Source organism: Zingiber officinale, chromosome 1A (assembly GCF_018446385.1).
Source record: "Zingiber officinale cultivar Zhangliang chromosome 1A, Zo_v1.1, whole genome shotgun sequence".
Classification (NCBI taxonomy): domain Eukaryota; kingdom Viridiplantae; phylum Streptophyta; class Magnoliopsida; order Zingiberales; family Zingiberaceae; genus Zingiber; species Zingiber officinale.
This window is the reverse complement of record NC_055987.1, coordinates 38,021,285-38,038,007: the sequence shown is the minus strand read 5'-3', so window position 1 is coordinate 38,038,007 and position 16,723 is coordinate 38,021,285. Positions and strand designations below refer to the sequence as shown.

At 35.3% G+C, this 16,723-nt stretch overlaps 1 protein-coding gene across 4 annotated transcripts; it reads left to right on the top strand.

The window, feature by feature from the left end:
* Positions 1-5,843: 5,843 nt before the first annotated feature.
* LOC122023374 (cleavage and polyadenylation specificity factor subunit 6-like) lies at positions 5,844-12,907 on the top strand. 4 transcript variants are annotated; one of them, XM_042581466.1, is made up of 3 exons: positions 5,844-7,977; positions 11,430-12,225; positions 12,649-12,907. In XM_042581466.1, exon 1 carries the CDS (start codon positions 5,984-5,986, stop codon positions 7,835-7,837), a length of 1,854 nt encoding a protein of 617 aa, XP_042437400.1. In that variant the 5' UTR covers positions 5,844-5,983; the 3' UTR covers positions 7,838-7,977; positions 11,430-12,225; positions 12,649-12,907. The 4 variants fall into 4 exon arrangements, with proteins under 4 accessions (XP_042437400.1, XP_042437392.1, XP_042437386.1 ...); XM_042581458.1 differs by having other exon boundaries at positions 11,430-12,271; XM_042581452.1 differs by lacking the exon at positions 11,430-12,225.
* Positions 12,908-16,723: the final 3,816 nt, after the last annotated feature.

The following is a 16,723-nucleotide window of genomic DNA, read 5'->3' as shown; positions in this document are numbered from 1 at the left end:
CTAACAAGATGCATCAAAGGTGTTTGATTATATGCCGATCTCAAATTTTCTACCCCAAATTGCTTTATTGCTGTTCTTTGTACATGTTCACAGATCGAATAATCTTTGATCTCACCAAACAACCTCTTCCTATTTCAATTTTGTTTTCCCTTTTCCTTAGGCAATCGTATTAATCTAAGATTGCAATCAAAACTAAAGAAAACCTTTGACTTCATGTTCTATTTGCTTTAAAAATAAGAAGTTCTGAGATTTCTTGGATCTCTATTTGATCTGTGAATTGATTAGCAACTCTTTGGTTTTTTCAAGAAAGGTTTTTACTCAAGTTGCTACAATTAATTCATAGATGCAAACGGAGGAAGCATTTGATTGTGATGGTTTCGCTTCACCTTCCTTTAGAGGAACAGCTGAACAACTTTGTAACAAATGAATAAGCCTTCTTGTCTCATCTAACCTTAAAAAGTGTACCAGCTTCCTACTTCCTTGAGTTAGGACATGGAGGCAGTGAGGATGGTAGCAATTATGAGTAAGAACATGGAGGCAGTGAGGATGAGCGAAAGGTATGTCTCACCTAGGTTTTGTTTGGAAAAGTGATTTTTTTTAAAAAAAAATTTTATTAAACATATTTAAAATCATTGGGGTAAGTGGCAAGGCTTGCAAAGATGAAATGTGAGTTTTTCCAGGTTGTGTTGTTTCATTATTTGTCAGCATTTTGCAATCAATTGGTTTATAAGAATCTTTGAATTTTTGAAGCATATGTAATGAAGCATTATTTTAAGAACTAGGAGAAGCTGCTTTTATATAAATGTGAGTTTGTACAACTTCTGTGTTTCTTCCTTTGGCAATAAGAATTTATTGCTTGGAACTGCAGAATTCTCCTTTTTCTCTGCTTATGTTTGGAACTAATCTTGTTTTCTGAAAACCATTAGTGTTTGTATAATGGTGTTGTATCTGCCTCAAGGTTGGAATTGATCTTGCTTCCTTCCTTTGAGAAATGGAAATGAAAATTCATATACAATTGAAGTAATTGTTTATGATTATTTTCTGTGACAACAGAGAATTCAATTGTGTTACTCTGCTGATTTTCCTTGCTTAAATGTTGGAAAACCAAAAGGACCATCATATGTGCCCCTTGAGGTTTTTGAGCTCATTCTACTTCACTTTTTTTAAATTTTTTTTTGAAAGAACCTTTATTTTTATCCTGACAAATTTGGCAAACTATTCAGTTCTGCTCCTTAGTTTCACTGCAAAGATATACCAAATCACTGTCAACATTTCAACAAGCTTCCCTGGTGGAAAAGTCAAGGCTGAAGCCTTATGAATGAATAAGTGTCCTCAGTGAGGTATGTGTCGATCTTTAAGATTGGTTTTGTTGGTATGACATGTATGCTGTTTTTTCATGCTTATCCTTGGATGATAGATAGGCTTTGAGATTCAATAATTATGATGCTCACCCACTCCAACATGCATGTAGCGTTAGCATTGCCACTGCTTTTACTCAAATAGAAGACATAGTATTGCAACCTCCCTGGGTATGGTTTTATGTTTTGTATTTATATTTTTACGTATTATTTGAGGTTATTTATGACAAAAGCAAATGCTGCAGCTCAGAGTTGGCAATGGAGAGGACTTTATTCCATCAAGGGGGAGATGGAATTTTAACCAAAAGGTATTTTTTTTTTGCTTTCAATGAGTTTATTATTGTAGTTAAAATATATACGTCTTTCAGAAATTGATGGAGCCGTCTCAAATCACCAGTTGGGTTGTTGTTAATTTTTTAGCTCGACGTGATGTTTCAAGCCTCATACATGACATGCGCAAATGCACAAATATGAAGCGCGTTGTATGTTTTGACATTACTTTTTTCCCATGGAATTTTAAATGCAGGGACAATTATTTTTAACCAAATTTGTCATCCAAGGAATTATGACTTCTACATGTGCTCTAATGCTGGCATGATTGTAAGCTCTGTGTTTCAAAAGTTGTACTCTATTTAAAGCCTTTACATTTATAAATTTTTAGCATTCTTGGTCGGTGTGGATTTTATTTGGGTGCTTTCTTTTTTACAAGTACCTGCTTTGTGAATTACTAGGTATATTTTCAAAATTAAATTATCAATGTTCTTGACAGGAACTTGCTTTGTGGATTAAATTCTGTCATTTGTCTAAATAAATTCAATATTTCAAGAGCTATAAGTAATTCAAGTTTTTCTTATATTGGTGTTTGTAATTTCATAGGGTACAACCCGACCCACTCATTACCATGTGCTAATGGATGAGAATGGATTTATTACTGATTTCCTGCAGGAGCTTGTTCATTCCCTTTCTCATGTGTAAGTACTTGTTTATATATACGTAACTAATATTTTAGTTCTCCAATGATTAATATTGTAATTGAGATATCCTATTATATGTCCAAATGTACAAATATAAGAGGAGTACAACTGCGATATCTGTGGGAAAGTTGGGCAGTGCTCTTAAGTTTTTTCGTGATTTATGTCATACCTTATAAATTGTTAGGACCCCTGTATTGAAAAATTTGGACTGTGATTTCATTTGAAGGTTTGACTATTCTTTCCAAGTTAAACTTGTGAAAATTTTAGGTTAACTAGAGTCCATCCAATCCTACCAAACAAGATTAGTGACTGGTTCCAGTTTTAACCTGCTGAAGTGAATTGTCCAAGATTTTGAAACTTGTCTCCTTTGATCATAAATAACTTGCATGATTTTACAAGATCTAATAAACATTTCTTTTATTTATATGATTGTTTTTACAAGATCTAATGATTTTTTTTCTATAATTGTAGATTGTGCCTTGTCCATTGTTAGCACTTGCAATTTACTTGGAAGTTGTTTCGGTGTTGCCCTACATAAGGTCAACGACTGATGCAAAACATAAAGGTAAAACCTAAATTATCATATCTTTGCATATTCATAAATAAAATATGTTGTCTTTTAACATTTTAGCTTCTGTTGTGTTTTTTGTTTTTTTAACTCATGTAGTTCAATGAAATAATGGGTCAAGCTTCCGAATCCAGGTTCGGTATGGAGAAGGACCATAGTGAGTACTTAACCAAATACCAAAGGTTTCATTGATTCAAATGAAACTTGAGGGACTAAATTTAAGTATTCAAACCTCTATCATGATCATGGATATTGGCTAAGTCTCAACTTATTAGGAGGTAAGAAATGCCCCCTCTTTCTTCTTTAGAAATCTAGCACATCATATTAATATTTTTTTTCTTCTTTTCATCCTGAAGGAAAGTAATCTCCAGGACGTTTATTTTCAGAAAAGGGATAAAGCTGGGTTTGCAAGCTAAGTCTATGAAGTTTTGTATGCAGAAAAAGGACCAGTACGTGAAGATTGTTGCACATCCTGATCACTTGATCTATTCAGAAATGGATTAGTTAATTTGCATGGTTGTGGTTTGATAAACTTAATTTTGTGGTTGTCATGAACTTATGGTCATGTTTGGATAGCTTAGCTTGTAGTAATTGTAGACATTTATAAACTTAACTTAAGTGAATGTACATATATGTTGTACCAGTTTTTGGTTGAGACAAGATGTATAAAACACAACTGAATGTATATATGTTGACAATGGTTTTGTGAATGTATATATGTTGTACAGGTTTGTGTGCAAAAAAATTATTTTATCTATTCGTGATGTATTTTCTAATCAACATAGACAACAATTTTTTAACCGTTGTGAAAAGTATGCAAAGACAATGGTTTAAAACTAAATTTGGAAGAAAGACAACAGTGTATTTGTTGTCAAAAGCATATATGCGATCAAAATTATTGCAAAACTGGCAATTACAACGGTTTTATATGTTGCAGAACTGTTGTCATTGGTATTAAAAGACAATGCTTTAAATCCATTGCATGATTGTTGTCTAATGTGATCAAAGACAACGGTTTTAAACCGTTGTCTTTTACCGCACATTTAACAACACTGCCAATTACAACGGTTTTAAAGAGCCTACGACAACGGTTTTTAACCGTTGTCTTTTAATATTTTTGTTGTAGTGTGTGTTTAAGATAACGAATGCCCACTAATTAAGTAAGTTACTGACAACTCACTTAATTAATATCTAGCTCCAAGAGGAGTACCACTCAACTTCATTGTTATGTTAGACTAAGTTCACCTGCAGGGTTTAACATGACAATCCTTATGAGCTCCTCTTGGGGGCATTCTCAACCTAGATAACTAGGATACAGATTTCTTCTATAATCAACAACACACACTATAAATAATATCATTTCCCAACTTATCGGGCATATTGATTTATCGAGCTAAACCTCACCCTTTGATAAGTCAAAGAAATAATTATTAAATATATGTGCTTCTTATTATATTAGGATTAAGAGCACACACTTCCATAATAACTAAGGTCTAGTTCTTTTATTAAGTCAGTACAAAAAGAACTTACCTAAATGGTCCTACTCAATACACTCTAAGTGTACTAGTGTAATTTATTAATCAAGATAAACTAATACTTAATTACACTACGACTATTCCGATGGTTTGTTTCTTTCCATCTTAGTCGTGAGCAACTATTTATAATTTATAAAGAACCGACAACATGATCTTCTGAGTGTGACACTACACACCATGTTGTCTACTATATAAATTAATTGAACAAATTACATTTAACAAATAAATGTAGATATTGACCACTGTGATTCTTTATTTCTAAATAAATGTTTATACAAAAGCTAGGCTTTTAGTATACACTCTAACAGTAGCATAAATCCTTCCTTCATTCTACGACTACCATTCCAAGTTAGCTGCTACAAGTTGTAGCTGTTACAAGGACAATTTGCTGTGAAGTAGTTGCTGCAACGTTTAGAAGTGATCGAAGAAAAGACACTACATCAGTAAAAAATAATTTCAAATAATTTTTTATCAAGTTGATATACATGAGCTTAAATATTTGTAGGGGTAATATCTGCTAGAAAATGTAGCTACAAAAAAATGACTTACCAAGTGGCTGCTTCACGTTTGTATCTGCTGCAATGTGTAGCAGCTAATGCGCAAATGTGGCTGTAGCCTGCAGGTGTTTGTAGTCAGCGTCGTCCCTGCACGTTATAGCATTAATCATTCTAATATATATATATATATATATATATATATATATATATATATATAACGGTGGGGAATAACAAATTAAAATGAAACGAATTACCATTGGGAATAGAGAGAGGTGGTATGCTCTCACATCAGCTGTGAGATTGAAGACGCCGATGAAACTTTCCCGACGGGAGCGCAAGGTCTGACGGACGACAGAGATGACGGGAGAGAGAGAGCGGTGAGGGAGACTTTAATTTGGGAAATTTCTCACGTATCAGTTTTGAATAGAATGCGGAAGGGGAGAGAGAATAAATGATATTTTTTAGTGAAATCTGGCAACGTCACGTTTGCGTGTCGTTCACGGTCACACACAAAGCGTCGCTCAGTATATCAAATTTGTATATATATTTATAGTACTGGATAGGGTATAAGTAAGATTTTATTACATCCGCTGAGGGTACCGATAGGGTATGGGTAGGATTTTAGCATATTCATCTCTATATCCATATCTGAATATCTATTTATTTTAATCAGATATAAAATTTTTTTCCATATCCTCCTTTATTTATTCGGGTTAAATGTCGAATTATTCATCGAATTCGGATGAAATTATCATCCCTAATTCTTACACAATTTGCGCCGGAGTTCGTACAACTATCTGTTCTATCACGGATCGTACGAATCTCAACGCAGTTATTGACGCCCATTAGGGATGGAGTAGATTGTGGAACATTTTAGTTGAAATATTCCGACAGTTAACCAGAAGCGCTCTCTTTTTTCGTTGATTTGATTTGATTTGATCGAGTGCATACTTATCTTGAATCTTCTTCTCCGTTCTCGGATAACCCACCTAAGCTTAGGGTTTTGTTGCCGCTTGGCCGCTTTGGGTTCGCCGGAGATCCCATTTCCTCGATGGATCACGGCAGCGGAGGATTCTACCGGAACGAGGCGATATCTGCCGTTCAGGACGAGGACCAGTTGTACGGGGAGGACGAAGACTACGATGACCTTTATAGCGATGTCAACGTTGGGGAGGGGTTTCATCAGACCTTCCACGGGGGAGATAACGTGAGGAGGTCCGGGGAAGAGAAGGGAAGCGAACCCCTCCCACCGCCAGTGTCACCGCTGATGCCTCGGATTGTGCAGCAGCAGCAGCAGCAGCTGGTGGTAGAGACTTCAGAGAAGATCCAGATCCCGGGTATTGCTGGAGAGGCAAAGATCGAGCGTGCTGTTGTTAGATCTGGAGCTTTCCAGGAGCAGGGTTTCACGGGAGTCGACGAGTCCATGGTTGCACCAAGACTGGCAGCGGCCCCTCCTCCACAACCGCCTGTGCCGACTGGTAGGCCTGATATCGGCCATCCTGCTGGTGGATTTCAACAGATCCAGAGTGTTAATGACAACGATAGCTTCCAAATTGAGAGTTTCCAGAGGCAAGGAGGTGGCTTTGGGAACGAGGGTTTTCAGAGGCAAGGAGGTGGTGTAGGCAATGTTGTGCCTGTTGTCAATGCTAATGGAGGGGACGCGGGTGGAAGTGGCGGAGCTGGTGGGACTACTCTTTTTGTTGGGGATCTCCATTGGTGGACCACTGACGCAGAGCTTGAGGCTGAGCTCTGCAAATATGGGCAGGTGAAAGAAGTTAGATTCTATGACGAGAGGGCAAGCGGAAAATCAAAGGGATACTGTCAGGTTGATTTCTACGATCCAATTGCTGCAACTGCTTGCAAGGAAGGTATGAACGGGCATATTTTCAATGGAAGGCCTTGTGTTGTTGCCCTGGCTTCACCATTCTCTGTTAGAAGAATGGGTGAGAGCCAAATGAACAAGAATCAACAGGTGACAAGCACATCTCAACCACCGGCACCTCCTCAGAAGGGTAGAGGAGGTGGTGGGCCTCCAGTTGGTAACAATTTTGGACGTGGCGGCGGAGGTGGCGGCGGCGGCGGAAATTGGGGAAGAGGTGGTGGAATGGGAAACCGCGGGCCAATGAATAACATGAGAAACAGGATGGGTCCAATGGGTGGAAGAGGTATCATGGGAAATGGCGGCATGGTTCCACCACCACCACAAGCTTTACATCCTGGTTCTATGCTTGGTCAGGGATTTGATCCAATGGGTTATGGAGTGGCAATGGGGAGAATGGCTGCTGGTTTTGGAGGATTCCCTGCAGGGGCAGCTGGTGCTCCTTTTCCTGGAATGATGCCTCCATTTCCTCCTGTCGTGGCTCCTCATGTCAATCCAGCTTTCTTTGGACGGGGGTTGGCTCCTGGAGGTGTCGGAATGTGGTCTAATCCCAACATGGGTGGTTGGGGAGGTGAAGATCAATCAAGCTATGGGGATGATGCTGCTTCTGATCAGCAGTACGGAGAAGCAAGCCACGGAAAGGATTGGATGGCTGAAAGAGATCGATATGGTGGTCCTGAAAGAAGAAATGAAAAGGAGAATGAAATGGGTTCTGGACAAGATTGGCCAGACAGAAGACACCGGGATGGGAAGGAAAGAGATTCAGAGAGAGAAAAGGAGATGAGTAGGGAGAGGGATAGAGAGCGAGAAAGGGACAGAGATAGGGAGAAGGAGAGAGAAAGAGATAGGGAAAGAGTACGAGAAGGTGATCGAGAAGGTGATCGGCATCGGGATGATAGAGACAGACATGGCGACCATTATAGGCACAGGGATCGTGGACCAGAGCGTGATGATGATTGGACTAAAGCAAGATCATCTAGGCCTCGCAGCAGGTCACGGGAAGTTGAACATTCAAAAAGGCGGTAGCAGTCACCTTAATAATCCAACCTCTTTGCAACTTTCTCAGCACAATAGATATTTTATTAGATGCTGCCTTGATTGCTGGTCCCAGATACTTCAATTTGGGAATACTTATAAGGGTCTGGCTCATTCACTTGACTGAAGAAGTAAGCATCCTTCCTCTTCCCATCTATTTGTTGATGCTAGTAATAGCTATTGTGAGCATTTTACAAGCACCTCATATGCAAAAGAGTAGGTAAGTTGTTTGAGTTGCTTATCCTTTGGTGTTGCTTATTGGCACTTAATTACTGGAAGTCATCAATATTTTCAAGTTATATCTTTTCCTGAATTTTTAATGAATAATAAGAATGTAATCATTTCCCTGGAATGGTCATTAGATTTAGCAGTTCTTTTCAACTAGCCATATAAGTGCTCTTAAATATATCTCCCATTTCATAGTTAAAGGCCCAATTATGGCCAAATTTGGAAATATATTTAACAGTACAAACTTAATAAATAATTACTTCCTAGAATAATTATTCAAACCTGGACCTATTATCTAGATAACTTATTCCCAAAATAATCATCCCTAGTTTGATATGAATTAATCTTGTAATTCATAAAAATTAAAATATCATTAGATTTAGCAGTTCTTTTCAACTAGCCATATAAGTGCTCTTAAATATATCTCCCATTTCATAGTTAAAGGCCCAATTATGGCCAAATTTGGAAATATATTTAACAGTACAAACTTAATAAATAATTACTTCCTAGAATAATTATTCAAACCTGGACCTATTATCTAGATAACTTATTCCCAAAATAATCATCCCTAGTTTGATATGAATTAATCTTGTAATTCATAAAAATTAAAATTTCTTGATTTTTTAAAAAAATTATTTTTCTAAAAAATTAACTGCATCATTCTCTTCTACTGAAGAAAACTGAACTCTTAAGTGTGGTCTCATTATCTTCAATTGGACCTTTTTTTCAAATAAAGAACAATAGTAATAGCGCCTATGACCCCAGAGCTTGGTGTGGTGGTAAGAGGTAGGGTGCATTTCTCAAGCAATCATGGTTCAATTCTCACGCAAGATACACCTATGACGATTGATCTAAGTTGGGGAGTCACGTCAGGGGCCACCACGCTTTCTAGATTTACTTGGTGGCGAAATGTGGGGTCGCACCGTCTACCTCAGGATTAGTCGGGTTATAAGATATGGATACCTAGTATATAATAATAATAATAATAATAATAATAATAATAATAATAATAACACCTACATTTTAACCTTCAATGGTAGCAAAAGGTGGAATCCACCACCCCAGCAGTCCCACACGGTCGGCCCCACGACCATATGTGAGGAGGTAAATCGGGACGCTATAGTTGGCTAGTGTGGGGAGGGTTTTTTCCTCGGCTACATTTTAACCTTCAAGGAGCATATTGTTTTAGATGCTCCAAATTAATGAGGAATATACATCTTCATTTATCCTTCTCATCATTGAAAATTAAATTGTGATTTTATTGATCTTTTCTTTCTTTTTGGTTGCCTCAAGTACAATTTATCATATTAACTTAACATTTTATAATAATAATAATTTGGTGCAATTTCTTTATTTGCTTTGACATGTTTCTCTCATATCTAGTCAATGAAAATTCAATTGTGACTAGTAGACAAGAAAGTAAACTCTCTTGGCCAACTTGCTTTAGGGTTATGAATACTTACAAAATGACACATATAAATGGAAATCTTAATAGTTTTATTCATTGTCAAATGAATGTCTTGCATTCTTATTTCATTCTGGTTGTTTTGTTCATTTGAAATTTATTACTGAAGGATACTATTAAATTGAGGAAATATTGTTAAACTGAAAGTTTCCTAAATAAATGAATTAGGATCCCTTTTAAAGGCTCTATTATGACTTCATCTTGGAAATAGAATTAGCCTTCCAAAGTTAGTTAAAAAATAGTTAATTTCTAAAATAAATAATGTAATTAGGATATATTCTCTAAATAACTTATTCTCGAAAATAAATATTGAAATTACCTAATTTTCTGTAACGTAGTCAAATTATTTTAAACAAATTTTAGAACACATAAAAATTAAACTTTCTTAATTATATCTTCAAATTTATTTTTTATTTTTATCACATCATTCTCCTTGCTAAATGAAGAAATCAAACCAAAAAAAAATCAAGAAATAAGAATATAAGACATTCATTTGACTATTGACTATTTTTTGGATACTTTCATTAGTATCTATTCATTTATAGTTATTCATGATTCTGAGGTTTGTCCTTTTTTATAAATATTTGACATCCAATTGAGGTTTCAACTGAACTGGTATGTGAGACACATATGGATGTTTAAAAAACAAATTTACACTGAGATTTTATACTAGGGACATTCGTGAATATGATTATCTTATAACTATTACTTTTGAAGCTTTGATTGACTACTTTATCTAGGCATATTGTGAAAAAATTTAATTTTAATGAATGACTATTTAACTTATCAATTTCATTAAAAGTTAGTTTATTTTCAAATTAGTGCATAGACTAACTTACTGGAAGACATCAAGCCTCTGAATTTACAATGTTGACACAATACGGACATGCACACACTATATTCTTGCCTCATAATTAGTCTAAAAAGAGATTATGCTCCTTGAAGTCCAAGTCCAAGATGGTGTTAGTTTTCTTCTTCTTATTGTAAATGATACCCTAATTCTTATTGTAAATGATACCCTAATTGAAATTCTGACAATTCCCTTAGAATTTTCTCATTGTAGGATCTGATGTGGTTTAAATTACAAAAATTTAAATTTGAAAGTTTAAATTTTTTATTGGCTGTAAGATCTATTTTTGACTTTGTCATGTAGAGAGTTAAATAACTTTAATTATTATTTTGGGGGATAAATTATTTAGAGAATAGGTTAATGTTTGATTGGTTATTTTAGGAATTAGTTGTTTATTTACCAAACACATCGCAAATACCCTAATAATTGGATATTAAATTTCTATCCTTTCAATGATAAAAAATCTATTGTTGATTAACATCAAATAACGAATGTGATGACAACATAAGAACCAACTACTAATAAAATTAACAATTATTAAAAACACAACTAAGAAATAGGATTTAAGATAGTGGATAACAGCAGTAGTTTTTTTTATTTAAGAAATAAATAACAGAAAGGCCTGTAATTACTAATGCTCTACTTTAGTAATTGGGATCCTGGAGTAACTGCAAATCAACTTGGGTGTCTGGATAAAATATTTTTCTCTATAAAATGTTCTGGTTAGAATATGAATTAAAATTGGATTTTGGGATGGTTATCTAAATCTACTTTTAAGGTCAGATTATATTTGGTGTGAACTTTTCTGCTTTCCATTGAAGGTCTGTTTGAGAGATTACGTTCACTTGATTATCAATGTTAGTGACTTATCAAATTTTCAAGAATTAGTATAATGTTATGAATAGCTTAAATAGATGGTTAATTTTTTTTATATGATCTGCATAAGCATTGTACGGTTGTTCAACTGTACTGCTATTTGCTGCCTCCTTCCACTTTAATATTGTACTTGTATTTGATGGACACTTGGATGTATTTGTTAGGGTTACTTGGATGAAGATACGAGGGGAGGAGGAAGTGACACCAAAGATGCATAAAATCATAAGTCTCATATGTAATTTTATATTTCTGTCTCCCCTCCTTAACTTTCCGTCCAAGTAAACAGACCTTTATGCCTTGTTTATCCTGGAGGAAGAATTCATTTCCATGGACGAGCACAATTTTTAAGGTGGAAATGGATTCCTTCCTCCATTTACCCACATTGAAAACTCGGAGGAAGGAGGAAGTTAGATTGGTTCCTGTAGAATCCTTTTTCTCCCATCCCAAGTTCTTAAGGGATTCTATGGAAGAGATCACAAAATATCTTCTTTGCCTCGAACACAGTGCAGCAAGGTCCCCATCTGTGCAGTGAGATGCTTCGTGGATGAGACTGTGATGTGGCAACAGAGAGGCTGCGGTGAGAGGTGGAGGCTCTGCACTGAGATTGGCAGCAGTGTAGTGAAGTCAAGCTATGCTACAAGATCAATGGCACTGTGTAGGAGGCACTGTGGTGCGGCACAACAGAGACGGTTGGTGTGGGCAGAGATAAGCACAAGATCTCTGCACTACAGCGAGCACAAGGTCAGGATGATGAGTACTCTTCTCTATGGTGATAACAAACATATGGTCATACATAGATCAGGTAACACTTAGTCGAAGAAATAGGAAGGGAGGAGGTGGAAGTTGGACTGCCTGACCAGCAGCCACAGTTTTCTGCTCGATGAAGAACACGTCGCCATCAGAAGGGAGGTGGTGGCTTAGTGGATGCACCAAGAATGGATGAACTCCCTAATTTCAGAAGTAATTTAGTCATTTGAATCTCCTTTGATCTTTTGTTTCCTTTAAGGTAAATTAGGGTGATCCAATTTTTATTATCTTCCTTTCTTTTCTTTTATCTCTTGAACTTGCTTCCTTTTCTTTTTCCTCCTTTGAATTATTAGTGTTTCTGCATTTTCTTTTCCTATTTATTTTTGCCTCTTGATATTTCATTAAATTATTATGACCATCGAATATGCAAATTTTGTTTGTAATTTGTAAAGATTAGCGCTTGAAAGAATTCTAAGACTATTATGGGTATTTGTAAATTTGATTGGGCAATGGACCAATCAGTCTCATCTCACCAACTTCTCTCTAGTTTCATCTCCTATTTTCCTTCTATTTTTTGGTTGGATGGACCTGTTAATTTAAAATGCATTGACTCTTTATACTTCTTTGTCCTTGCAGCTAGAAGAAGATGCTTTTATCGCCTGAGCTACCTTTCTGGTGACTCTGCAGGCTGTAGTCATCTTTCAGTAATCAACTAGTCTCCCACATGTTTGGTACTTAATTTTTTTTTAAAAAACAGTGAACTCTGTAGTGAGTGACCTTAGAAATGATAGTTTGGGAGTTTACTAGTGTGATTACTCTGCTGAGTAGAACTCTTTACTAGTTTATGCGTGGAAACATTATCATAGTTTATGCAGCTGTGTTAATATTTGCCATCCATGATGTCCAAGCTGCTTTTCAAGATGCAGGGTTAGTAAATCTGTGGTCCATCAAAGGCATGACATGATGGATTTTAACACTAATCATCCCCCGTGGGCTTCATTCTTTTCTTATTATTGTTTACTTTACCTTGTAACCCATATTGCTTTACACATGCTTATTTTACAGTTTTGTAACTGGCTTAGATGTGTTAGGCAGCGTCTTTGCTAAAATATGGTCATTATTTGTTTTTGTAATACTCTCCTCAATGCCAATCATATCAATTAAATGTTATTTTTTCCTCGTTGAAACGATGCACACGCAATTCTGGAATAGTAGATGTATTTTTTTAAAATAGATATTGATTGAATTAATCAAATGACATTATTCTGTTTCATCATGTCTGATGGTTAGCTCTGCGGCGATCTTCCTTAGCCTTCTACTTTGTGACTGCGTGTGTGCATAATCTGTGGCATGATCGGTCGGTCTCAAACAATAACAGGTACGATGTGACACTTACTGAGATGACTTTATTTTTTTGGGCGGGTACGCATCGTCGTCCGTTGGTTCAGATGTGTTTATTTTCTTGCTACATATAAAATTGCCGGTGCAATTGAAGAATTTGTGTGCCATCTATCTCTAGAAAACTAATAAATTGGTTGATTGTGATATGCTTGATAAAACTATTAACATATTGTATAATTTTGATAGTGACTTGTTCGGTTTTTTTATTTACTTCTTTACATATGATTATGGGTAGAAATTTTGATAATAATTGATGTATTAGACAAAAAATATATTGATCAAATTTAATATTTTCTTGTATTAAGAGTGTACGTGCCAAATTATAGCAGTAATTACAAATGTAGTTTGGCTAGTTTGGTAGATGAAAATTCAAGATATGAGATCTTGATAGGCTTAAAGTCTCCGGGAATGAGCTCTTAGCAAGTAATTGACAAGAAGTTTCAGAGAGTAAATTCTCGACAGATGGAGCTCCAGTAGGTAAACAAAGAGTGGATGCATAACAATGTCTGATAAATACGGAACACCAGAATGCAGTTCGACCTGTTAGATGGGTTAATTCGTGATGGGATGAGCTGGCTTGTGGTGGGGTGGGTTAATTTGTTATCTTGGTGGATTAGAAAATTTCTGAGCTCATCAAAAAAATAAAAAATATAAAAATTCTTCTAAAAAATTAAAGAGATGATAGGAACTAATTTTATGAATATTTTTATTTTCTACTTATTGAAACTCAGACTAGTCCTTCGATTTTAATTTTGAAATCTACTGTTCTCGCTTCTACAAAATAAATATTGCTGTTTGAGTGATTTAAATAGTACATATATGTTTCTTTTTTACTTGAACTGATGGGATCATTAGATAGATCAAAATGATATTTGATCCATTAATTTTTATCCTAAAAAATAATCTAATCTTTAATTTGTAATGTGCCCATGTATTTTCTTGCGAAATCAACATTGGCATAGTGGTAAAAACACCACTATTCGTCGTAGGTTAGAGTTTGAATAAGGTTGAATTATGTGAGAAAAGAGGGTGCAATCACTAGTCAATAAAAAGGAGGGGCGATGACACATAGACAACACCAATGCGCTAGGATAGGAGATGATCATACAATAAAGCACAAGCAAAAATTAGTGGTGACCACACAATAAAATCCCAAACCCTTAAATCCTAATAAAGAGGATATCATACAATAAAATAGGATGATAAATTGATAATATATGTACAAAAGCTAAAACCTAGTGACTACTTCAGTACATCAAAAAAAAATATTTCATTTTATTTTTAAGTTTAGGAGATTTTTTTTTTCAATCCGTGGATCAATCCAAATTTACTGTGAGCCAACCTTTGCGGGTCACAAGCCTAGATGGGTTGATCCACCTGAATCTATCTTTAATGGGTTGATAAAATTTTAACTTAATCCGTTTAAATTATTTGACGGAGTGGATTAATCCGATGGATTTAACCTAATTTGACGACTCTAAGTACAATATAGAGCCATTCAGACTTTGAAGGAATGTAATGGGCAATGGTAATTCCAAGATTAAGTTAATAAATGGGGATTTGGGTTTTTGGATTGAACACGAAGAACTTTTTGGATTGAACACGAAGAATAGTGAAATAAATGCAATTGACAGAAATGGTAAACTAAGATCGCAACAAAAAAATTAACAAAAATATAAAGCAATGCATCCTAATCTAATATAATTTATACAACTTTTTATCAAAAGGCGTATGTTGAATATGGTATTTACCAAAAGACATATCATAGTTCTGTTTATACCAAAGGGCGTACAAAAAATAAATCCCTTTTACCCCTTCCTCCAACCTGCTAACCTCCTTTTCGCATTCATCATTTTCTAAGCATCCAAGGCACATTTTTAATTGAAAATTATTTTATGGTTTGGATGCACGTGGTCTCACCCTCTCTCTCCCTTCATCCATCTTTCTGGTCTTATAAACACGAAACGATCATGAACCTTCTCTGCTTGTGATACCTTCTTATGCTATTTGGCAAGATTGCAAAAGACTATTTAGGGTTTATGAATACTGTCGTAAGAGTTTCAAAAGACAAGTTTAAAGGACAACAACGATTAAGAACCTCGACGTTGAAGGACAAATTTCTAGCAAGAGTGAAATTAGTAGAAAAAGACAGTTAAAGATTTAATGATATATGTATAAATTTACTACTTAAAATAGGGGTTTCATGTAAAAAAAATATTATAGTTTGGTAGCAAAGGTGATGACAAAAATTGTATTTATGGTGTCATTTTATGTGTGGGGAATAAATATTGAACAACACCCGCAATATGATGTACTCCATTACTTAATCGGTTTGAAAGGTGTTCTACTGTGATGTTAGATTTCAACTAGACCTTGCTCATGCATGTTAGGTTGATATTGTAGGTATCAGCATGTTGGGCTTGATATTCGATCATATAGGCCCACTTTCTTCCTTGATTAAAATTTGAGTTTGATATCATATCTATCTTCTCTTTGCTCAACCATTCATAATGATTAGGAGTTTGCATAAATCTAATTACCATAGGTCCATAAGTGAGTTTTGACCAAAATCTGCTGATGGACCTAAACTTGTTTGATTACACCCATTTAATATGTTGTGAGTTTCTAGTGTTGCCAGGAGTTAAATTATGCTATCCATTGGTTATTTAAGGCTCTCAGTGGTGGTCCAACATTACGAGAAGTTTCTATTTCAATGTGGGTCTTGTTGGTTGCTACTCAGAATACCGTTCTAGTTCCTCTGTACAAAAATTTGTACAAGCATAGACTATCCTATCTACCCATGTGCTCTACTGAAGTTAAATTTGGATTGCAACCGATGCTTAACATTATTAATCCAAATTATCTTTCAGAAGTTAAACTTAGATTAGAAACGATACTTAACATTTTTACTCTAAGTTTAATCGTGTGTTCTTCATAAGTAAAACCATATTACAGAAGTTAATTAAATATCTATTTCAAAAATCAACTTCAAGGTTAAACATGGCGAGATACTAGGCCTTCTTGGGTATGGGATCATCCACCACTTCCTAGACAAAGTCTTTCAAAGAAAACGGATATTTAACTTCCTACAGCAAACTAGGTTTAACTATAGAGACTTCAATAGAAGCACAATATCGAAACATAGAATCGAAACACAAAATCGATAATAAAAATGATAACCTAAAACCCTCTTGTGTTTATTTTTTCAAGATCTATACAAAAAAGATGAACTAGTTATGATGCAGAAACAAATAACTAGTTATACCTTTCTTAGCAGTTTATAGACCTCTTGATCTTCTGTTGTATTCCT